The sequence below is a fragment of the Diceros bicornis genome, chromosome 3 (genome assembly GCF_020826845.1).
Source record: "Diceros bicornis minor isolate mBicDic1 chromosome 3, mDicBic1.mat.cur, whole genome shotgun sequence".
Classification (NCBI taxonomy): domain Eukaryota; kingdom Metazoa; phylum Chordata; class Mammalia; order Perissodactyla; family Rhinocerotidae; genus Diceros; species Diceros bicornis.
Window position 1 is genome coordinate 74,407,746 of NC_080742.1, and position 23,390 is coordinate 74,431,135.

The window sequence follows — 23,390 nt, forward strand, 5'->3', positions numbered from 1 at the left end:
GATCTGTTAAATTCTCAAAAAATTCTGAATTAATCATACAAGAATTTAAAAGGTGTTAATAAACTTATCTCAAAAGAACCAAGAAAGAAAGAAAATAGTTCGACAGTATTATAAAGGATAATATTATGAAGGATAATAAATAAATAAACCATAGTTTGGATTTCTGTTCTTTTCTCAATTTGGAGTGTTCTCCTATCTATAACTCTATATGAATGTTATTTTCAGCTATAGAAGGTAATTGTGGGTGATGACACTGGCCTTTCAAAAGTATCATGCAAACTGGAAAACTGAGAGGAGTTATCAGAAGCCTGAGGAGTCTGCTAAAAACTGATGGATAGCTATTGAGGTAGTGGTGGAGACTGCGGGAGTACACGTTTTGTTTATTACTAAATGATCAAAACTATTTCTAGTGTTGATAGAAATTCATTTGGATTTTTCAGTTCTTATTCGATTGCTGCTACATGCTCCCAATAATCTTTTGCTTAAGCCTAATTTATATAATGCATATAAATGACAATAAATCTTTCAAATAGCCTAAAATACAAACTTTCTTATTATGACATTTCTGCAAAGCAGAGAATATGTATTTAGTTTATCATTCTACTCTAAGAGTCAAACTTATGGTTTTTCAACTAGTAATAATATCCAAGCAAATACACAATCCTATGCAGTTTTTACAGTTTTCCAAATAAAGCAAAACATTTCAAATTTCTAAAAGTAAAAAATTAAAGCATAAAACAATTATAAAAAATATTCCAGGGGCCGGCCCGGTGGCGCAAGCGGTTCAGTGCGCGCGCTCCGCTGCGGCGGCCCGGGGTTCGCTGGTTCGGATCCCGGGCGCGCACCGACGCACTGCTTGGTAAGCCATGCTGTGGCGGCGTCCCATATAAAGTGGAGGAAGATGGGCACGGATGTTGGCCCAGGGCCGTCTTCCTCAGCAAAAAAAGAGGAGGATTGGCGGATGTTAGCTCAGGGCTGATCTCCTCACAAAAAAAAAAAAAAAAAATATTCCAATGCATAAATTAATTTTAACCGGTTTTTCTATTCCAAACCTCTACTTTTTTTATCCTTTTCTTTTTTTAACCAAAAAAGAATTTTTTGTTTGTGTTTTTATTCAGGGAAAGGGAGATAAGGGAGATGGGGGAGCTGGGGTTACCACATAACTTTCAGAAAGTTAAAAAGTTTTTGAAGAAAGTTGAAAGATAATCTACTTTTAAGTAATTTGTTTAAAAATTATACATTTCAGTAGAATTTCTATTGTTTTAAAATGACTTTGTCTTCAAATACTCATACTACAAATTCAAATGGTAACATTAATATATCCATACTCATTGTAATTTTGTGTTATGTAACACTTCCAGTGAGCACTTCAAAAGTATTCACAACAAAGCTTAAGACTCCACATCAATGAATTAAACTGTTTTGCCTGATTCAAGTAATTATAGCAATGTATACTATAAATATCTGGTGTGCTCACTAAGGAAAGGGGCACATACATTGCACTCAAAAAGAAATACCACGTACTGAAAAGATAAACTGAAAAATTATAAAACTCCCCTGTACGTTATTTCTCAGATTTGCTTATTTCTCTATTTCTAGAGCTCCAATTTTGGACTACTATTAAAATCTGGAATTATTTTTCTTACCTTCAGATTTTTTTTTCCCCATACTAAACTACAAACAACAATTAGCATAGCATTCTTGAAAGATTTCCATCATGTCACCACTCTTACCAAAGAACTTGTATTGTTTGGGTTATTTCTGAATTGTAAAAAAAAAAAAAATATATTATGTAAATATATACACATACACAGATGTGTATATAGTTAATTATAGAACTATCAAATAAAGAACTACTTTCTTAACATCAAGGATCATAAAAACAGAATTTAAAAATATCTCATTTCAAGTTTTCTTCTTAGTATATTAAATATAACTTGAAGCATTTTCTTTGCAAGCATGAGCACATGCACAACTCTATTCAGGCTCAAATAGACTTCCAATAGCAAGTTTGCAAAATATCATCTACCTGCTACAAAGCAAGCTCTCTAGAATGGCATAATTACACATGAGGGTGTTCTTAGAATCTCCTAATGTCATCTATAAAATAATGAGGAGTTTCAAAATAAAACACCATTTTTATATATTTTGTATTTAAAAATGAATTTACTTAAAAAAGAAGGAAACAAAAATTCAGATTCAAGAGACAAGTGGCATTAAAAAAAAATCTGTCCAATAATTTGCTCTCAAGAACAATAAAGACAAGCAGCAATCTAAATGAACGTTTTTTGTTTTTTTTTCCTTGGTGAGGAAGATTGGCCCTGAGCTAACATCTGTTGTCCATCTTCCTCTTTTTGCTGAGGAAGACTGGCCCTGAGCTAACATCCACGCCCACCTTCCTCTACTTTGTATGTGGGACACCGCCACAGCATGGCTTGATGAGCAGTGTGTAGGTCCAAAGCCAGGATCTGAACCTGCGAACCCCAAGCTTCCAAAGAGGAGCACGCGCACTTAACCACTACACCACCAGGAGGACCCCTAAATGAAATATTAAATAGCTTTCAGGTTCTTTGAATTAGCATCAGATTTATAACATGACTGGAAACCATGTCCCTCATTTTAACAAATACTAATAAGGCAAACTACTAAAATAAATTTTATCCAACTGCTCCAAGGAAGTGAAGTGTTCTACCAAACAAATAATCCTTCAGTAATGACTATATAAAATAGTAAAAGTATTTATTTTCCCCATGCATCATTTTTCACTCATTCTCAAATGAAGGAAAACTAAACTTGTGAAATTACTGACAACCTACAACTTCATATTTCAGTAATAAAGTTACAAAGCTAAAAGGTAATTTAACTCTATTTTCTTAATAGCTATCAACAGCAGGGAAGGCAGGGAAGGGTGTGTAGAAAGATCTTTAATAAATCAGTATTCTTTCTTACTTTACTTAAATAGTGCATAATCTCTAAAAATATATAAACTTTTAATAAAATATTGACTTTAATGATTCAGTAAGACTTCATATTTAAACTGTTGACAAAGTATTTATTTACCACTTAGGTAATACTTCACTTAACTTGATATAAATCTGAAAAAGATAACAAATGATAAATTAAGCCCTATATTCTGCAACCTTGATCAATTCACCTAATTTCCTCAGTATGATTAAGCATAAATTGCCTTGGAGTTTTATTATAAGGGAAAGCTAGTAGTTCAGCTAAGCAAGGTCTTTAATCAAGGAAGCATGAATGCATAAATTATATAATCCACAAAAAATTCCTCCATGAAAGTTGTTTCACCTCCTTTTTATCTACTACAGCACTCGTGTTTTTAAACCAGTAAGTATTTCAGCAACAGTTTTCTAATATATAAAAGCTTATTATTCAAACACTCACGTAAAAGCTATGAAGGCAAATCACTCAATCAAGGCAATATTACATGCTGCAATCTTATTCGTTTTATGAGGAAACTTACTACACAACAGCACTCCCTTTATTATGCTGGTGTGAGGTTTCATCATTTCCCCTCATGTTTTTATTACATTGCAAAAGATCACGGGAGGTAGGAAAGAGAAAAAAGCATAAATAGAATAACAGAGATGAAATAATAATATTATTTATATATTAGTATAATACATATATATTAGTATAATACAAAAGATCATGATATTCAAAGCAACTCAACAATTATTTCTAACAAGAAAAACTGTTTAAGAGACAAAAACACTCAAAAAGGACTATCAGTTCCACTCCCAGGTATATTCCCAAGAGATATGAAAACATATGTCCAACAAAACCATATATAAGAATGTACATAGCAGCATTATTTGTAATAGCAAAAGATGGAAACAACCCAAACATCCATCAGGCGATGAATGGTTAAATAAAAGGTAGTCTATCCATACAATGGAATATTATTCAGCAATAAAAAAATGAAATATTGATACATGCCACAACACGGATGAACCTTGAAAACACTATGCTAAGTGAAAGAAGCAAGTCACAAAGGACCAAGTACATGATTCCATTTATATGAATAGTCCAGAATAAGCAATCTATAGACAGAAAGTAGATTAGTGGTTGCCTAGGGTTGAGAGGAATAGGGGGCGTTTGAAGCCTTGACGGCTGAGAGGTGCAGGTTTTTTTCTGGAAGACATGAAAATGTTCTACAATTGATTGTGGTGGTAGATGCACAACCCCATAAATATACTCAAAGCTATTGAACTGTATACTTTAAATGGGTCAATTATATGTGAATGGTATCTCAATAAAGCTGTAAAAAAAAAAAAAAGACCCTCAGTATCTGGTTAAATAGCTGCTTTAAGGAACTAAATGTATGTATTACAGTTTAAGTGCCATGCAATTTTTAGATATTAATTATTTATCTTCCTTGTTTATATTTTTCTTTCAGTTTTTATGTACCATTAAAACTATTCTAACCTATTCATAATCACAACCAAAAACTACTCAAGTTTGAAAGAGGAAGTTACTAGTACAGCTACCAATTAGATTATTACCCTAAGAATACTTCTCAACTAACCCATCTGACTCTTGTTTTGCTGATTCTAAGACTTATAAAATTGGGTGTCAAGTTTCACACTGATGAGCAACGGCCAGCAATGCCCACGGACAAGTGGCACTCCTAAACAGTGTGATACTGTGGGCCAGTAACTAGCGATATATGTGATTTGTTTAAAAGACTTTGGAGCAGGGGAAAGCATAACATGTGCCATTCTGACCCAAGTTTCCACATCTGTAAAATAGAGAAGACACTACATCACATTTCGGCTATCCTGTATAGCATAAATGACAATCATATATAAAAGATATAATAGAATTTAGTAAATAATAGCTACAATATTATTATTTAGAGGGGCATGCCCCTGAAGAATACAGGCAACACAAATTTCACAAAACAAAAGGGTAAATTTCTGTGGTTCACATACACCTTCAGTGTACTATATCATAATGTTTTTAATCTCTTTTCATTATTAATTTTATATTTTAAAAATTATCACTGGCTGGGGCCGGCCCGGTGGCGTAGTGGTTAAGTTTGCGCGCTTGCTTCGGCAGCCTGGAGTTCCTGGCTGGGATCCTGGGCACGGACCTACACACCCCTTATCAAGCCATGCTGTGGCGGCATCCCACATACAAAAAATAGGGGAGGATTGGCACAGATGTTAGCTCAGGGACAATCTTCCTCAAGCAAAGGGAGGAAGATTAACGAGAGATGTTAGCTCAGGGCCAATCTTCCTCACCAAAAAAAAAAAATGTCCCCTAGGCAACAGCTGCAAAAACTGGGGCACCAGACACGTTAAAAGCTTCTTCTGGGAGATACTAACGCTCTGGAGGATGGCAAGAGAGACTGTAATAATCAGTGTCACCCAGAAAGGACACCCCTTCATTGCCTTGCTCTGGTGGCCAAGGGGGCTTGCATTCCTGAGTCCCAGAGGACCATGGCAATTGGAGAGATGGTTCTTGGCCGGCTACTACCTCCACAGCACTGCACAGAGAGGGGACTGAGGCACACTCCCCTGTATTTCTGCGAAGGATGCCTCTTCGCTTGTCCTGAAGCTTTGGTCTGAGGGGCAGGCTTCAGGTCTGGCACACATTTAGTGGCCTACAGAGGTGCTCTCAAGGAACGGAGGCTGTGGACACCATCTTGGTGCTCACCCTCTGCCTTGCTCCAGCTCACCAATATCACCAGAAAAGAGCTTTTACACCTGCCTGGAGCCCTGATTTCTAGAGTTGCCACTTAAAGGACACCTCCAGATCGCCTGGCTCTGGCAGACAGTGGGGCTTATGCTTGTAGTCTCACAGGACTGCACATATTTGCATACTTTTAAAAGCTGCTGCCTGAGTGTCTGGCTTCTAACCACCTTGATCTAGGTGCTGAGATCCTCCCCTACGGGGCACTGACAGGTCTTGACACATCCTCAACTACTGGGAGGCATTATAAAGTTGGCTGCTTCAACAATGACAAAGGTTTGAGAGACAACCAAGAGCTAGGGCAGGGTCGAACACCAAGGTGCATCTCCTACACAAGGCCACCCCTTCAAGACTGGGAGAGGTGGTTGTTTCATCTACTGCACAGAAATCAACCCAGAGAGTCAAGCAAAATGAATAAACAAAGGAATATATTCCAAATGAATGAAAAGGATAAAACCTACCAAAAAAAATCTTAATGAAATAGAGGTAAGTAATTTACCTGATAAAGAGTTCAAAGTACTGGTCACAAAGATGCTGGGGAGAAGATGAGGAGAAGAATGGATGAACACAGTGAGAACTTCAACAAAGAGGTGGCAAATATAAGAAAGTACCAAATAGAAGTTAAAGAGCTGAAGAATACAATAACTGAACCAAAAAATACAGTAGAGGGGTTCAACAGCAGACTAGATGAAGCAGAAGAAAGGATCAGTCAACTCAAAGACAAGCAGTGGAACTCACCCAATCAGAGGAGCAAAAAGAAAAAAGAAAGAAAAAAATTGAAGATAGCTGAAGGGACTTACCGGACAATATCAAACGGACTAACATTTACATCATAGGGCTCCAGAAAGAGAACAGAGAGAGAAAGGGGCAGAAATCTTATTTAAAAAAATAATGGCTGAAAACTTCCCTAACCTGGGGAAGGCAACAGACATGCAGGAAGCCCAGAGAGTTCTAAATAAAAGGAACCCAAACAGACCCACACCAAGACATATTATAATTAAAATACCAAAAGTTAAAAACAAGGAGAGAACATGAAAAGTAGCAAGAAAAAAACAACCTGTTACGTGCAAGGGAACTCCCATAAGACTATAAGCAGATTTTTCAGCAGAAACTTTGCAGGCCAGAAGGGACTGGCATGATATATTCAAAGGGCTGAAAGAAAAAAACTTCCAACCACGAATATTTTACCCAGCAACATTCTCATTCAGAATTGAAGGAGAGATAAAGAGTTTTTAGAAAAGCAAAAGCTAAAGGAGTTCATCACTAATAAACCAGCCTTAAAAGAAATGTTAAAGGGACTTCTTTATGTTGAAAAGAAAGGGTGCTAATTACTAACAAGAACACATATGAAAGAATAAATCTCACTGAAAAGGTAAACATATAGTATAGGTAGAGAATTAATCATTTATAAAGCTAGTAGGAAGGTTAAAAGACAAAAGTAGTAAAAATAACTATGATCAAAACAATTAGTTAAGGAATACATAAGATAAAAAGATGTAAAATGTGACATCAAAAACATAAAACATGGTGGAGGAGAGTAATAATATTGAGCTTTACAATGGGATCAAACTTAAGTTGTTATCAACTTATAATAGGCTGTTATAGATATGTGGTTATATGTAATCCTCATGGTAACCACAAAGCAAAAACCTATAGTAAATACACAAAAGAGAAAGAGAAACAAAGATAAGCATACCACTAAAGAAACTCATCAAACCACAAAGGAAGTGAGCAAGAGAAGAAGAAACAAACAGAAGAACTACAGAAAACAATTAACAAAATGGCAATAAGCAAATACCTATCAATAATTATTATAAATGTAAATGAGCCAAATTCTCCAATTAAAAGACAAAGAATGGCTGAAGGGATTAAAAAAACAAGACTCATCTATATGTTACCTACAAGAGACTCACTTTAGATGTAAGGAAACACACAGACTGAAAGTGAAGGGATGGAAAAAGATATTTCATGCAAATAGCAACCAAAAGAAAGCTGGAGTAGCTATACTTCTATCAGACAAAATAGACTTTAAAACAAATACTGTAACAAGAGACAAACAAGGGCATTCATAATGATAAAGGGGTCAATCCAACAAGAAGATATACCATTTGTAAATATTTATGCACCCAACATAGGAGCACCCAAATATATAAAACAAATTATTAACAGACCTAAAGGGAAAAACAGACAGCAATTAAATAATAGTAGGAAACTTGAATACCCTATTTATATCAATGAATAGATCAACCAGACAGAAAATCAATAAGGAAACATTGGCCTTCAACGACATGTTAGACTAGATGGACTTAACAGATATCTACAGAACATTCCATCCAAAAGCAATAGAATACACATTCTTCTCAAGTGCATATGAAACATTTTCTAAGATAGATCATATGTTAGGCCACAAAACAAGTCTTAATAAATTTAAGAGGACTGAAATCACATCAAGCACCTTTTCCAACCACAATGGTATGAAATTAGGAATTAATAACATGAAGAACAGGGGAAAATCCACAAATATGTGTAGATTAAACAACATGCTACTGAACAACTAATGGGTCAAAGAAATCAAAATAGAAATAAAAAAATACCTTGAGAGAGCCAGCCCTGATGGTCTAGTGGTTAAAGTTTGGCACTCACTGCTTTGGCAGCCCGGGTTTGTTTCCCGGTCGCAGAACCACACCACCTGTCTGTCAGTTGCCATGCTGCGGCAGCAGCTCATATAGAAGAACTAGAACGACTTACAACTAGGATATACAAGTATGTACTGGGATGTTGGGGAGGGGAAAAAAAAAAGCTTGAGACAAATGAAAATGGAAATGTAATACACCAAAACTTACAGGACGCAGCAAAAGCAGTACTAGGAGGGAAGTTCACAGTGATAAATGCCTACCTCAAGAAACAAGAAAAGTCTTAAATAAACAACCTAACTTTATACCTCAAAGAACTAGAAAAAGAACAAAGGAAGCTCAAAGAGTAGGAGGAAGGAAATAAAGATTACAGCAAAAATAAATGAAATAGAGACAAAAAAAAAAAAAGAAAGAAAAGATCAATGCAACTAAGAGCTGGTTCTTTGAAAAGATAAATAAAATTGACAAAATTTTAGCTAGACACTCACCAAGAAAAAAAGAGAGAGGACTCAAATAAATAAAAGCAGAAATGAAAGAGATGTTACAACTGATACCACAGAAATACAAAGGATCATAAGAGACCACTATGAACAATTATCTGCTAACAAATTGGACAACCTATAAGAAACAGATAAATTACTAGAAACATATAACCTACCAAGACTGAAACATGATGGAAGAGAAAATCTGAAAAGACTGATCACTAGTAAGGAGATTGAATCAGCAAGCAAAAACCTCCCAATAAACGAAAGTCCAGGACTAGATGGCTTCACTGATGAATTCTACCAAACATTCAAAGAAGAATTAATACCAATCCTTCTCAAACTCTTCCAAAAAAGAGAAGAGGAAGCAACTCTTCCCAACTCATTTTATGAGGCCAGTATTACCCTGACATGAAAACCAGACAAGGATGCTACAAGATAAGAAAACTACAGGCCAATATCCCTGATCAACATAGATGCAAAAATCCTCAACAAAATATTAGCAAACTGAATTCAACAATACATTAAAAGGATCATACACCACGATCAAGTGGGATTTATTTCAGGGATGCAGGGATGGTTCAACATCCACAAATGAGTCAATGTGATACACATTAACAAAATGAAGGATAAAAATCATATCATCACCTCAACAGATGCAGAAAAAGCATTTGGCAAAACTTAACATCCCCTTATAATAAAAACTCTCAACAAAGCAGGTATATAAGGGAATGTACCTCAACATAATAAAGGCCATATATGACAAGTGCACAGCTAATACCATACTCAATGGTGAAAAGCTGAAAACTTCCTCTAAGATCAGAAACAAGACAAGGATGCCCACTCTTACCACTTTTATTCAACATAGTATTGGAAGTCCTAGCCATAGCAATTAGGCAAGAAAAAGAAATAAAAGGCATACAAATAGGAAAGGAAAAAGTAAAACTGTCACTATTTGCAGATGACATGATATTATATACAGAAACCCTAAAGACTACTCAAAAAACTGTTAGAACTAATAAATGAATTCAGTAAGGCTGCAGGATACAAAAACAATATGCAAAAATCTGTTGTGTTTCTATACACTAATAATGAACTATCAGAAAGAGAAATTAAGAAAACAATTCTATTTACAATTGCATGAAAAAAAAAAATAGGAATAAATTTAACCAAAGAGGTGAAAGACCCATATATTGAAAACTACAAGACATTAATGAAAGAAACTGAAGACACAAATAAATGGGAAGATATTCCATGCTCATGGCCTCGAAGAATTAATATTGTTAAAATGTCCATACTTCCCAAATCTACAATTTGTAGATCAATTGCCTTGATTTACAGAGTCAACGCAATCCCTATCAAAATTCCAATGGCATTTTCCACAGAAACAGAACAATCCTAAAATTTGCATGAAACCATAAAAGACCCTGAATAGCGAAAGCAATCTTGAGGAAGAACAAAGCTGGAGGCATCATGCTCCCTGATTTCAAACTATAATACAAAGCTATAGTAACTAAAACAGTATGGTATTAGCATAAAAACAGATACATAGATGAATGGAACAAAAGAGAGAGCCCAGAAATAAACCCACGCATATGTGGTCAATTAATTTACAACAAAGGAGCCAAGAATATACAATGGAAAAAGGACAGTCTTTTCAATCAATGGTATTGGGAAAACCGGATAGTCATATGCAAAGGCATGAAACTGGACTGCTATCTTACTACCAACAGGTACATGAAAAGATGCTCTACATCATTAATCATCAGGGAAATGCAAATCAAAATCAAAATGAGATATCATCTCACACCCATTAGAATGGCTATTATCAAAAAGACTAGAAATAAGAAGTGTTGGCGAAGATGTGGAGAAAATGGAACTCTTGTTCACTGTTGGTGGGAACGTAAATTGGCACAGCCACTACGGAAAACAGTACAGAGGTTCATCAAAACAATAAGAATAGAACTACTATACAATCCAGCAATTCCATGTCTTGGTATTTATCTGAAGAAAATGAAAACACTAACTTGAAAAGATATATGCACCCCCATGTTTGCTGCAGCATTATTTACCATAGCCAAGATATGGAAACAACCTAAGTGTCCACTGATGGATGAATGGATAAAGAAATTGTGGTACACATATACATTGGAATATTATTCAGCCATAAAAAAGAATGAAGTCTTGCCATTGTGCAATAACATGGATGGACCTCAAGGGCAATATGCTAAGTGAAATACATCAGACAGAGAAAGACAAATACTGTATGATCTCTCTTATGTGTGGAATCTAAGATACACATATATATATGTGATTTGTATATTTTACATATGTAAATTTTTTATTGTGTATATATATATATAAATATAAATACATATGTATATAAAACCAAGCTCATAGATACAAAGAACAGATTGGTGGTTGATAGAGGCTGGGGCAGGGCAGAATGGGTGAACTGTTTTGGGATGTTAATAAATTAATTAAAATAAAATCTACTGGGGGAAAAAATAACATATTCAGCAGAACTTCAATATCTTCTGATTGGATTAAATATAATACTTAGCATTTATATGCATTCAGGGCTTTTAAAAAATTTTACAGTAATTTCATAAACATAAATTAAGCAATATAATAGGCAAATCCAATCAGTTGCTAACTTCCACTGATCCTACTTCCATATTTTATTTAACAATCATACCTCTTCTTCCTTCTCAATATCACAGCTCAAGTTTATGTCCCTTTTTTTCATAATCATGTGTAATAATTTCTTAACAGTATCCCTATATCTCCATCTCTTCCTCTCTACAATACTATCACACCACCACCATGTTGTTTTTCTTCAGGCTTGTCACTCTTCTCCTAAAACATCTCCAGGAATTGTGCACTGCATACAGAATAAATCCTAAGTATTTAGCCAGGAACGAGACTGAACACAATTTGCCACTATATGTATCTCCAAATATATTCTCCACCATCACTCTTTAAGCACTTTAGACTTCAGACAAACTGAACTTAATATTCCTTGTGTAAATACTGGAGTGCCCCCACGATGATGACTTTCTTCATACGCTACGTTGCCTGAATTTCTTCAAGTCAAACCCTAACTCTATCACTTTTGTGACCTTAAGCAAGCTTCTTAAACTCTGTTTCAGGTTTTCCACTTGTAAAATCGGAATAACGACGACAACATAACACACAAGAGTTTTGTGAGGATTAAATGAGATAATACATAAAAAATACTCTTAGGAGTTAGGTATAACTACACGTAATCTTCAAGGCACTGCACATTCAGGCAGGCTTTCGCTAAAGCACCTTCTCAGATTCCCACAACTACAAGTAATCCCCCCCTTTTCAACTCCCTATTGCACTTATCTTTTCTCACAGCACACACCACTTTCTACCATGTATATACTTTTAAAGTTTTATTTTTAATGTAACTTGAATATAAAGAGTTTAAATACACATATCAGATCCTTTCTCCCTTAATTAATAGCCTGTAGATGTTATTACACAAAATTCAGTATGCCATATTTACTTAAATATGAAATTTAAAAATTATAATGATACATTCAAAGTTTAGACAGATTTCTTTTGATCCAAAATTTATCACAAACTGAAGATAACATCATAAAGGTTACTGTGACTCAACTAGAAGAATGTTCTGATTATTAAATTTGTTTCCCTAATAAAGATGGAGGGGATAAGCCCCAAAACACTGACTCTCTTACCAGAATCTTAGGAAAAAATAAGGCAATAAAAGATAAATCTGCAAGTTCTAGGTTAACAACATTATGTTAAGAGTCTTTCTTAAAAATCTTCCATAATTATCCAAATAACTATAGAAACAGATAAAGATATATGAGCTAAATGTTCATGCATTCACCCATTAAACACTGAAGGTCTGATATATACTAAGGATTATGCTAAATGCTATACAGCAGGGAGAGAAGCTAGAGTCAGACAGACAGATAATTAAATCACGCTGTGATCAGTGCCATAACAAGTACTTTGGGAGCATACAGGGAAGCTTCTAACCCAGAGGCATGCTGGGGTGGGGTAGGGGTGAGTAAGGTATGCTTTAGAGCAGGTTTTCTCTTTTTGTAGTGAAATATTACATATAATTTCACATCATACTAGATGCTTTAATCTCTCTTTGATGAACCAGAAGGCTCTGGATCTTATGGCATATTAATGAGTCACTGATTATTCAGTAATTAATAAATTCTTTTTCAACCACTTTAGTGCGGAAAATGTGGGAATTTATTTTTATACTTCAAAAAATAAAAAGAAAATAACCACATAATCATTTAACATGCAACCAATATTACTCATACAAAACAAAAATATTCAATTATGCTACATGACATTAATGCATAAATAGCAAATCATTCTCCTAAGTGAAAATAATATTTTTACACAGCCAAAAATAGCATTCTAGGGTTACAGAATAAGAAAAGAAAAGAAAAAATCCTAGGGCCCTATATCCTAGCACCCTATCCCAAGAACTAAAAGTAAGTAAAACAGATGGGGCTCTCAGAAGTCCAAAGTTTGGGATACTACTCTAAGAAGTTTGATTATAACACTCAATAAGTGGCTAAAACAGAAGGTATCCTTTTATAAGATAATGAACAGCAAGAGAAACGTCTCTTCTAGAAATACCATTAACATTCAAAACTGTTCAGTTTAATCAAACTGCTTTCCTGAAATGGAGAATTTTAATGGGAGGCAGGGTATGAAAAACAATTTAGGAACATAAAGCATTCCAGAGGTAAGCTGGCAAACCACAGGTGATGTGCCACATTATGGAGCACAAAAAGGTTAAGACCTCTAGGGCCTCAAAATCTGGGAAGAGAATAACATAAAAGAAGTGAACAACAAAAAATGATGATATGAATATTTTGACTATTCTCTCCCTTCCTCTGGACTCAAATACTAGAAGAGTAAGCAGAAACAGGGTTCCCTCTACCCTTCCCATTGGCTCATAGAGTGAGCAGGCATTATGATATTAAACAAGCAAGCATAAACCATATACTACTAACAAGTCTTCAAATGTTTTACGGCCTGCATACATTTATCTTATTTAGCAAGGACAGACAATAAGAACAGAGTAAATGTCTCTCAAGTTTAAACAAATATCAAGCTATTTCTTAAAATCTGAGACAAAGCTAAAATTCAACTTCTTTATATGTTATCTAAGAAAATATGACCAATGTTATCTGTGCAAGGCAAAAAACTGCAAACCTAACTCCAGCTAGCCAGCTCTCCAAAGCAAAAGCAAATGTGAGGCTTTCAGAGATGATAACTGCCAAAAAATCTCAAAATCCTAAAAAGGCAGCAACGACCTTGCCTTCCTATGTGAAAGAGGCCATGTCTGTACTCCTGATGAGCCATTATCAAAATCAATTTTGATGATTTCAATGATCTTTTAATACATGCTGTTTCCATAATCTTTGAGAAAATCTCAGTTTTCATGATGATCTTAACACAACTGAATAGGAATGTGAGTATCTATAGTCCTTTTAACAGGAGGACTGAGACTTGTGCAAAATAAAAGCTACAAGTCCTCCAAGAGACTAAATATAAAGCTTGGGAAATAAAGCATTTGCTACCAGAAATAGCACAGTAACATGCTACAGGTCATATGTAATCATTACTACTGAGGATGAGAGGCAAGTCTTCGAGAAAAATTTTAGTCAAGAAGTAAGGATGCTAAATTGCACCAAACTGCCTCTACCACATTGAATTTAACATTTATAAAATAAATTTTCATGAAAAATTCTAGCTAATGATATATAACAGAATAAATTTTTTTCTTTCTACCTAAATTTGAGTGGCATAAAGGTAATTTTCCTCCACATAACTAGTTATGTACATCCAGATGTAATATTTAGATCGTGGCCCCGTATTTGCAAAATAATGTTGCTTTATGTAATATAAAAAAGGCACAGCTGTGGATTTTTCCTGTACATTTATTCTGGGGCTTCTTGGTAGTAATACTAATGAAGTTAATCCTTTCCTGAACACAAAAATCAGGGCTCTCTGACTCTCCTGCAACATGTTGAAGGATGGGTTCTGTCAACAGAAATAAAAATGTAAGTGTAACTAAAGTTATAAGATAGTTTTAAAACTTTACCATCTTGCTAGTAGTCAAGACATCTTGCTGTATCTTAAGATACATTTTACAGTTTCAATGAATATGTTCAGATAAAATTGATGACATTCATTTTAATTTAGTATCTCAGAAGAAATACAGAAATGTGGTATCTTTGTAATAATAGATGGCTTATTACTATTCATGAATTTTTTTATTAAGGGACTGGATCCAATAAACATATCTGATAGAGACATAAGATACACATGAATATATAATATTATAGTTCCCCAATGCTTTTTCATTAAACACACATGATTTAGTAACACTGTCAGAATGAAACATGATTATGCTGTCTAATAACAACTTAAAATTAATATTCAGTCATCAACGTTTTAAAACATAATATATTTTCTGATTAATTTACTGAAAACTTTCAACAAAAATTAGCAACACATCAAGTGCAAAAAAGTTTTGGGGCTGGCTCAGTGGCGTAGTGCTTAAGTGCGCACGCTCCGCTTCAGTGGCCCAGGGTTCATGGGTTTGGATCCCAGGTGTGGACCTAAGCACCCCTTATCAAGCCATGCTGTGGCAGGCGTCCCACATATAAAGTAGAGGAAGATGGGTACGGAGGTTAGCCCAGGGACAATCTTCTCAGGAAAAAGAGGATTGGCAACAGATGTTAGCTCAGGGCTAATCTTCCTCACCAAAAAAAGAGTTTTTAAATTATATCTTCTGCCAAGTTAGATGGACATTGCTAGCAGTAAAGCAGCATATTCCTAAATTTGGCAGGCCAATTAAAGCCAGCCTGATAACTCTTGCAACTATAAGAAGGTCACAGTGATCATACCTTTATAGTGAATTCCCAGAATGGGCACATACAAGATTAAGGGGAAAAAAATCTGATGATAAGAAACTACTAAGGTGAAAGTACACAAGTGTATGTTGAACGCTATGATGGGGCAAGGAATGTAGACTACGGGATAAAGTAAAGTCGAATGAAAATATTTGAGAAATACATATTTAAACAAAAATTTCTCTGCTTCAACCTTCATGTTTAATGTTTTCCCGTCTGCTAAAAAACAGAAATCATCAGTTTTCAATAAAACATCTCTTTGTGGTCTTCAGACTTAGTTACCACCTCTTTCAAACTTCTCATCTCTAGATTTAATAGTCTTCACACAGTCATTTTCACATAGACTAAGACTTCACATTATACATTAACAAAATATTCTCATCACACGAAAATAAGATTTTTTCCCCCATCCCTTCCACTAAAGAGTACACTTTGAGCTCTTTCCACAATAATAAAATTTGCACATGCATAATTTAATAAATATTTTAAAAATAGGAACTCAGCAAGAGTTCCTATTTTTCTCTATGTGAAAAATGTGGCTCATCTCTATGTTCCCAGCATTAGCCACAGCTCCTGGTATGCAGAAGATAACAACTACTGTCTTTATCTACAACACCACCGCTTCTCATTTTTAACATCTGTAAAATATGGCTACATCTTACAATTGACAATGAAGCATAGCTTAACTGGCAGCGCTTTTCTTTTTTTTTTAAATAATTATTTATTTATTTATTTTCCCCCAAAGCCCCAGTAGATAGCTGTACGTCATAGCTGCACATCCTTCTAGTTGCTGTATGTGGGACACGGCCTCAGCGTGGCCGGAGAAGCGGTCCGTTGGTGCACGCCCGGGATCCGAACCCGGGCCGCCAGCATCGGAGCACGCGCACTTAACCGCTAAGCCACGGGGCCGGCCCAGCGCTTTTCTTAATCACAAAACAATGATGCCTTTTACAAAAGATGTTGTTTCAGATTAGATTAAATAGCGATAAATGTTAAATTTAATTGAACTGAATTAAACCAAGGTGAAAGTGTGTTGTCTGTCCACCATATCAAGTCTCAGGAAACCAAAATTCAGGTTTTTTGATTCATTCTTTTATACGTTAATCTGTTTACAAGCTTGCATTATTATATAGAATTAATAGGTTATACTTTTTAATTATCTTTAAAAATAACCCAAGTACTACCTCTTTTCACTGGAATGTTTAATCCTTTTACACTTAGTAATTACTGATAGGAAAGGACTTACGGTCGCCATTTTGTTAATTGTTTTCTGTCTGCCTTGTAGCTTTTTTGTCCCTTACTTCCTCTCTTAAGGTCTTCCTTTGTGTTTCATTGATTTTTTTTGTAGTGAAACACTTTGATTCTCTCATCATTTTCTTGTGTGTATCTTCTGTAGGTATTTTCTTTGTGGTTACCATGGAGTTAACATAAAACATCTTATAGTTATGATAATCTATCCTAAGCTGATAAAAAATAAACTTTTATCACATATAAAAACTCTACACTTTTACTCCCCCCAAACACACAATTTGCTATTGATGTCACATATCTTTTTATATTGTGTATCCATTAACATATGTTTACAAGTAGTCATTCTTTTATACTTTTGTCTTTTAACTTCTATGCCAGAATTAAAAGTAATTTACATACCATCATTACAGTATTATAGTACTCTGTATTTGTCTATTTACCTTCTCTAGCCTATTTTATACTTTCATATGCTGTCATGTTGCTGTTTAGCACCTTTTCCTTCATTTATTCTTTAGAATCTAAAGACTATACTTGTTTCGTAAATAAAGATGGCCAAAATATATGCATCAGTGTTGTTTGGCAGTTATAAATCAGAAGCAAGCTTCTAAGACTTAGGGTACTAAAAGAGCTGTGTTCCTGAAACCAATGAAGCAGTTCCAGTCCATTAAAATCTTGACCCATTTTAATACCTACCAGTTCCTTTGCTTAGATATGGAGGCTTAAAGAACTTCACAACACCATAGACATTGACAATCGTACCACTCTTAAGCTGATTCAGAGGTGTATATACATAATGTGTTGCTGGAACCTAAAGAAAGAGAAGACAGTGAACATATCAATATTAAATATTTACATTTTAGAATCATGTTATGATCAAATTTATAAATTAGAAAACCCATTTAACCACCTTTTTTCCAAGTATCTAAAAAGAGGCTGTAGCCTGAAAAAAGGAAAAGCACAGCTAATAAAGGTTACTATATAAATCAACTAGTTTTCTTCAAAATAATTTTCATTATAAATGGTGTAATTTGTACACAATTATAAGAAATGCGGTTTTAGTTCTGGTTTTTAACCCTAATTAAGATGACTTCAAAACTTACAGTATATATTTCTTTTTTTTTTTTCTTACTCTATAAACATTTTGCTTAAGTTGAAATAAAGCCAGGTTTTGATTTATAAATGGTATAAAGACATTAAAAATGGTAATAAGAGAAAAGAAAAATTTTCTGAGATAACTGTGCATAAGTTTGGAAAAAAAAGGGTAAGTGATTTACAAGGATATGTCTGCATATTAGTCAAACAATCCTAAAAGGGTTCAGATATCTGGCGCCATCACCCACCCATCCCCTCAATTGGAAATAAGGTTTCCTATCACACTAAGAGTTAAAATTTTAAAAATCAAATCAAAACAAATGAATTGGCTTTTTCAAAGAAGCTGATCCCTCACGTCAAACACAAGACAGGCAGGGCTTAGAAATTTCATCAAACTTTGATATAAAAGAAGTTGTAGTTCATCAATGATGAAAAAATAATGGGCAGCATATGGGACAGAAAAGATAAGATATGTACTCAGCTGACAAAATAACTGGACCTAATATACTATCTTAACAAGTATCTCCCTAATGTAGAGATGAATGGGGAGGGCCAGTACAGCTCAATGACCCTAACCACTATGGTCATCCAAGTAACATACCTGTTAATTCATGACAAACAAACAACTTCATTATAAGTTGGCTTTCCACGTAAAGGAGCCTGTATATGTGTGCACAGCTGCTAAGTTATATTCTAATAGTTCAGAATACCTGAGCTTTATGAAAAACCTTTTTGCCAAGTTCAGAAGTTCTTTGGTTTACTTCTGCCTCATTTACGGGTTCATAGATATATCAAGTATTTGAAGGTGACCAATCTATAACAATTTGAGATACTAATACTTGGGGCTAATTCACATTTTTTAAAAAGTACATCAATCCTTTTATTGGTTACAGTTTTCCTAAATAACAAATTTAAATTACACTATTATACCAGTATTCCAAATTAAAATCTGTAGATTTTACAGATTTTACAGATTAAAATCTGTAGATTTGTGTAGAACACAAACTTTATATTAAACTTTATCAATATATTATCTTCTTTCCATTTTCACTCAGCTACAGGTAGCTCACCTGTAAAAATGGGAACCTTCCTATCGCTATGAGAGAAAATTTCATAAAACATTGAAAAAATTGGTAAAAAAAAAAAAAAAGCAAAATGTAGCACAACTATACTAAACTTCCTTACTTAAAATGATAAAATTTGTCAAATTACAATTCAGCACATAATAATCTGTTTAAATACAAGCTGAAGAAAAAAATAAAAGAAATAAATTTGCCTGAGATTTAAAACTCGTAAAAATCCCAGGGTCCTCATACAGTAAAATTTTTTTGCCATTTTAATTTTCCTGTGTATGTAGCTTATGCAAAATATCAGCAGATATTCCAGACAACGGAATAGCCAAATATTAATTACTAGGTAAATATACAACTTGAATGTAACATTATCAGATATGAAAAAAGTAGAGGTTACATTTCCCCATTATATTGATAGTATTTCAAAATCAGACTATAAAGTGGATCAAAAATATATTCGTATGTACATATATATTTGTATATACATGTGTGTATCTAAATGTGAGTGCATGTGTGGGGGTATGTGCACATATTCTAAATCAAACCGAATATCATCTTACCAAAGACATTGATTCTGTAGAAAAATCTCTTACGGATTTAACATAAACCTGGAAAAAAAAAAGAGACGGCTTTTTAATACACAAATGACCTCCAATGTGATTACAAACTTTTAATTTTCGTAAAACTACACACTTAACTGTATAATATTCAAATTCACTAGAATGGCATAAAGTTATGGCTTACAAATTAAGAGTGACGTGCAAAGTTGTCTAAGCTAAGTTTCAGTCTAATTCAGACTGAAGCTTAATATCACAGGACCACCACTAGCCCATATAATGCCTTTGTGTCTACTAGAAAAAAACAGGCAGAAGTTGGCCTGTAGACATATGACTTGGCCCAACTTGACTTCTCTACTGACATACTTGACCAAATAGGTAGTTTCCTAATGTGTGTGTGGGGGGGAAGGCGGGGGGCGGTGAAGAGGGAGAGAGAAGATGAATATCTTCATAAAGAATAAAATAGGAGGAAACCAGTTTTACCTAAAAAGGGGTACTTGATCAATTTAAAATGAAATCAAGTAGATCATCAAAAGAGGCTGATGGTATAATTGCAAAACACAAGATCAGGTCTAGAGTGTCTGTGAAGGTTTTTTTAATTTCATTAACAAATATCTTTAAGGTATCTTTCTTTTCCACCTGGAGTCATCCTAAACATAAAGCCAAGAAAAGAATTTCTACTTTTTAAAGTAAAATACTCAATTAATATAATTTCATCAGACTAAATAGGTTATCTGCAGATTTACAGAAAAACTACTTCTATTCCATTACTTTAGCTCCTTAAAACTACAGACTAAAAGACTAAAAGTTATACACTTACATAAACAGTTGATGTTAAGTCCTCAAATGCTTTCAAAAACAAACATTGTTTATCATCTTTGCTTGTAGATGCTGTTGACAAAACAATAAATCCAGCCAGTGCAATAGTGTCCTACATAGGAGAAAAGGGTTTTCAGTCATCAAAATATCTATCATTCTGAATGCCATATAAATCTTGATTTTTATTGGTATTTAAAAATAGGAATCATTGCTATAAAATGGAAAACTGGTTAGCCTAAACTTGTTTGATGCTTTCTACATACAAGATTGAGACTACCACCTCCTCTGAAAGGGTATTTAACAATGTAGCATAGGATGAGTATAACGCCCCATCCAGGAAAACACTAACTAAATCACTTAGAAAATTTTACTTAGTGGGACTTCAAAAATCAATGTTTATCTCAATTTATGTAAGTCTGCATGAATAAACACAATAGAGAGATAACAGATGATCCAACAGTATTAAGAATGGAATTTAAACGAAGCCAAATCTCAGAGTTGAGAAACTACATTGAGAAAAGCATGTCACTAGTGTAAAAATTCCACATTGTTATAAAGTTATACATATATAAATTTATATATAGATAACATTTATATGTTATATGCATATAAATCCGGGGCATCAGACATAAATAAGAAATTTCCAATTATATACCAATAAGAAGAGAGATATTTTCTTTCTACTTAGGTTTATAATAGTAGTAAGCAGCCATTCGCTATTTATCCCTGCCTCTCTCGTTCTTTAGTTAAATCTTCCTTTTCTTATTTTCCAAATAGTGAAACATACAAACTCAACGAGTTGTGTCCTGCTGCATTATATATATTTTTTATCTTACTGCTCTAATTTTACCCAAAAATCTTAAGATATATGAAAATTGCTGGGCTTTAGGCAGCTTTGTTCAACAATCTTAATTTCTACCAAGTGGAAGTCTTCTGCATTACTGATTTTCCTTTGCACATACAAGGGTCTGGTGTCAATCCCCAGGATTCTCTAGCTAGATCCATTAACGAGGCTGTGAGCGCCCTGATAACAGAGGTCATGTTTCACTCTGCTTGGTATTTACAGGGCTTGGTACAAACAAGCTCTCCGTAATTACACAAAATTGTTGGTGAATCAAAGGAAGGATCTTATATTTATATTGCCTTTCTAAAATCTCTGGCCCTATCCAGATATTTCAGCTCTGCAAATGTCTGCATTTTTTTTCTTCAAGTGAGACTACAAATATAATCGTGTCTGTGCTAATAATGCTAAATAACCACAACTCTTCATAGTCAAATGGGAGAAAATTTTCCCTCTCACTGAAGATTTTCTATGTTTCTACCATGTGTTAGGCGGTTTTAAAGGGAAATAAAATAAACAGTAAGACTGCTTCTGGAACAAATTACTTTTAAAAACCGAAAAATATGCAATGCTTTCAGTTTACCTCAGACCAATACATTCTGATTTAAATGAACACAAGATTTCAGTCAAAGATTTAAACGTTTAATCAAACTAACACAGGAAGATAACAGAAGTAGGGAAGTTTATCATTGGTTTATCAGTTCTAAATTCTCTTAAAATAACAAAAAATAACCTGCTTCATGTTATTTTATATTTTATTTACAAGCGTCTTAAACATAAATGTTATATGGAAAGAAATACACTAATTGCAAGCATTAGGGGTACAGAAGCACATTTTTCTTTCTGGTTTTCTGTATAATCTAAACTTTTAGAATAATGAGCAGTTCTTTTACAATGAAGAAAACATTTTAAATAAAGAGAATAGATCACTAAAAGCTAGACATCAACACTTATAAGACAAAATTTTTCAAAAGGCTTGTTCTATTTTAACATTAGCAACACAATTCAGTAAACAATTACAACTTTCCCTCTAGCACACATTCGGCAAAATGGAAATAACCACCAAAAGTATTTTTTATGAAAAGAAAAATAATGTGTTTATTATACTTATGAACATGAACTTATATTTGAACATACACAGATAAATTGCATTGAAGGCCCTCCGTTATCCCACCCCAACTGACATTGCCTGTTTTATCTCTATATATTTCCATTCAATACTATCCAGATCAGATTCTCTTACATGCCTAGCGCCTTTTCACATATATTCTTTGCTTATTCTGAGCCCCCACTAATAATAAATAGTATTTTTCTCTTTTGCACATATCTGACTCTATCTGTCTTTTAAAGTCTGGACTATAAATGCTTCTCCCTTGTGAGGTCTATTTTAGATTCTCTCTCTCCTCCTTCCTCTGAGCTCTCCTAGGCAGTATTTTAATATTTTTCACTTTGTGTGTTATCCATACTTTTCTTAATGTTTTTAATGCCCTTAAAACTCTGTAAGATCCTTGGGACTAAGAATAAGGTCTTATCCATCTGTGTATTCCATACAAGTGACTGGCAGAAGCTTCTGTTCATAGTCAGTGGTCAACAAATATCTGTTGAATAAATTACTTAATACTGGTAAAAATTGAAGAACACATCTAAACAAGAGGGGAAAAAAACGAATGACTCTTAGGATTCAGTGCCCATGAATTTACAAATCATAATGGTTTTTAAATTAATTCAAACACACAGAGGATAAGAAAGACAAATTTATAATAGGCAGTATTAGTTTGGATAAACACTCATTAGATTGAGTTGAAAATGAGATTTACTATGCATTGTTCTAAGTTCTAAGCTTCTGAGAAGAACATACTGAAGACATTCAGATAAGAATGGGAATTACACAGTTGGGTGCTAAGAGTATATTCTGATATACCAGAGCAGGTGTTTATCTCAATCTGCTGAAAAAAGTATTAGGAAACCAGCTTGAGAAGA

At 34.1% G+C, this 23,390-nt stretch overlaps 1 protein-coding gene across 4 annotated transcripts in view; it reads right to left on the reverse strand.

Moving 5' to 3' along the window:
• Positions 1 to 23,390, reverse strand: part of POT1 (protection of telomeres 1) — a 90,252-nt gene that overhangs the window by 44,732 nt on the left and 22,130 nt on the right. For all 4 annotated transcript variants that reach the window (XM_058529267.1, XM_058529294.1, XM_058529276.1 and 1 more), the window contains exons 5-7: positions 20,571 to 20,681; positions 19,754 to 19,801; positions 17,722 to 17,836 (exon numbers count right to left, since the gene is read on the reverse strand). In XM_058529267.1, coding sequence (XP_058385250.1) covers positions 17,722 to 17,836; positions 19,754 to 19,801; positions 20,571 to 20,681 — 274 coding nt within the window. The remainder of the gene's footprint in view (positions 1 to 17,721; positions 17,837 to 19,753; positions 19,802 to 20,570; positions 20,682 to 23,390) is intronic.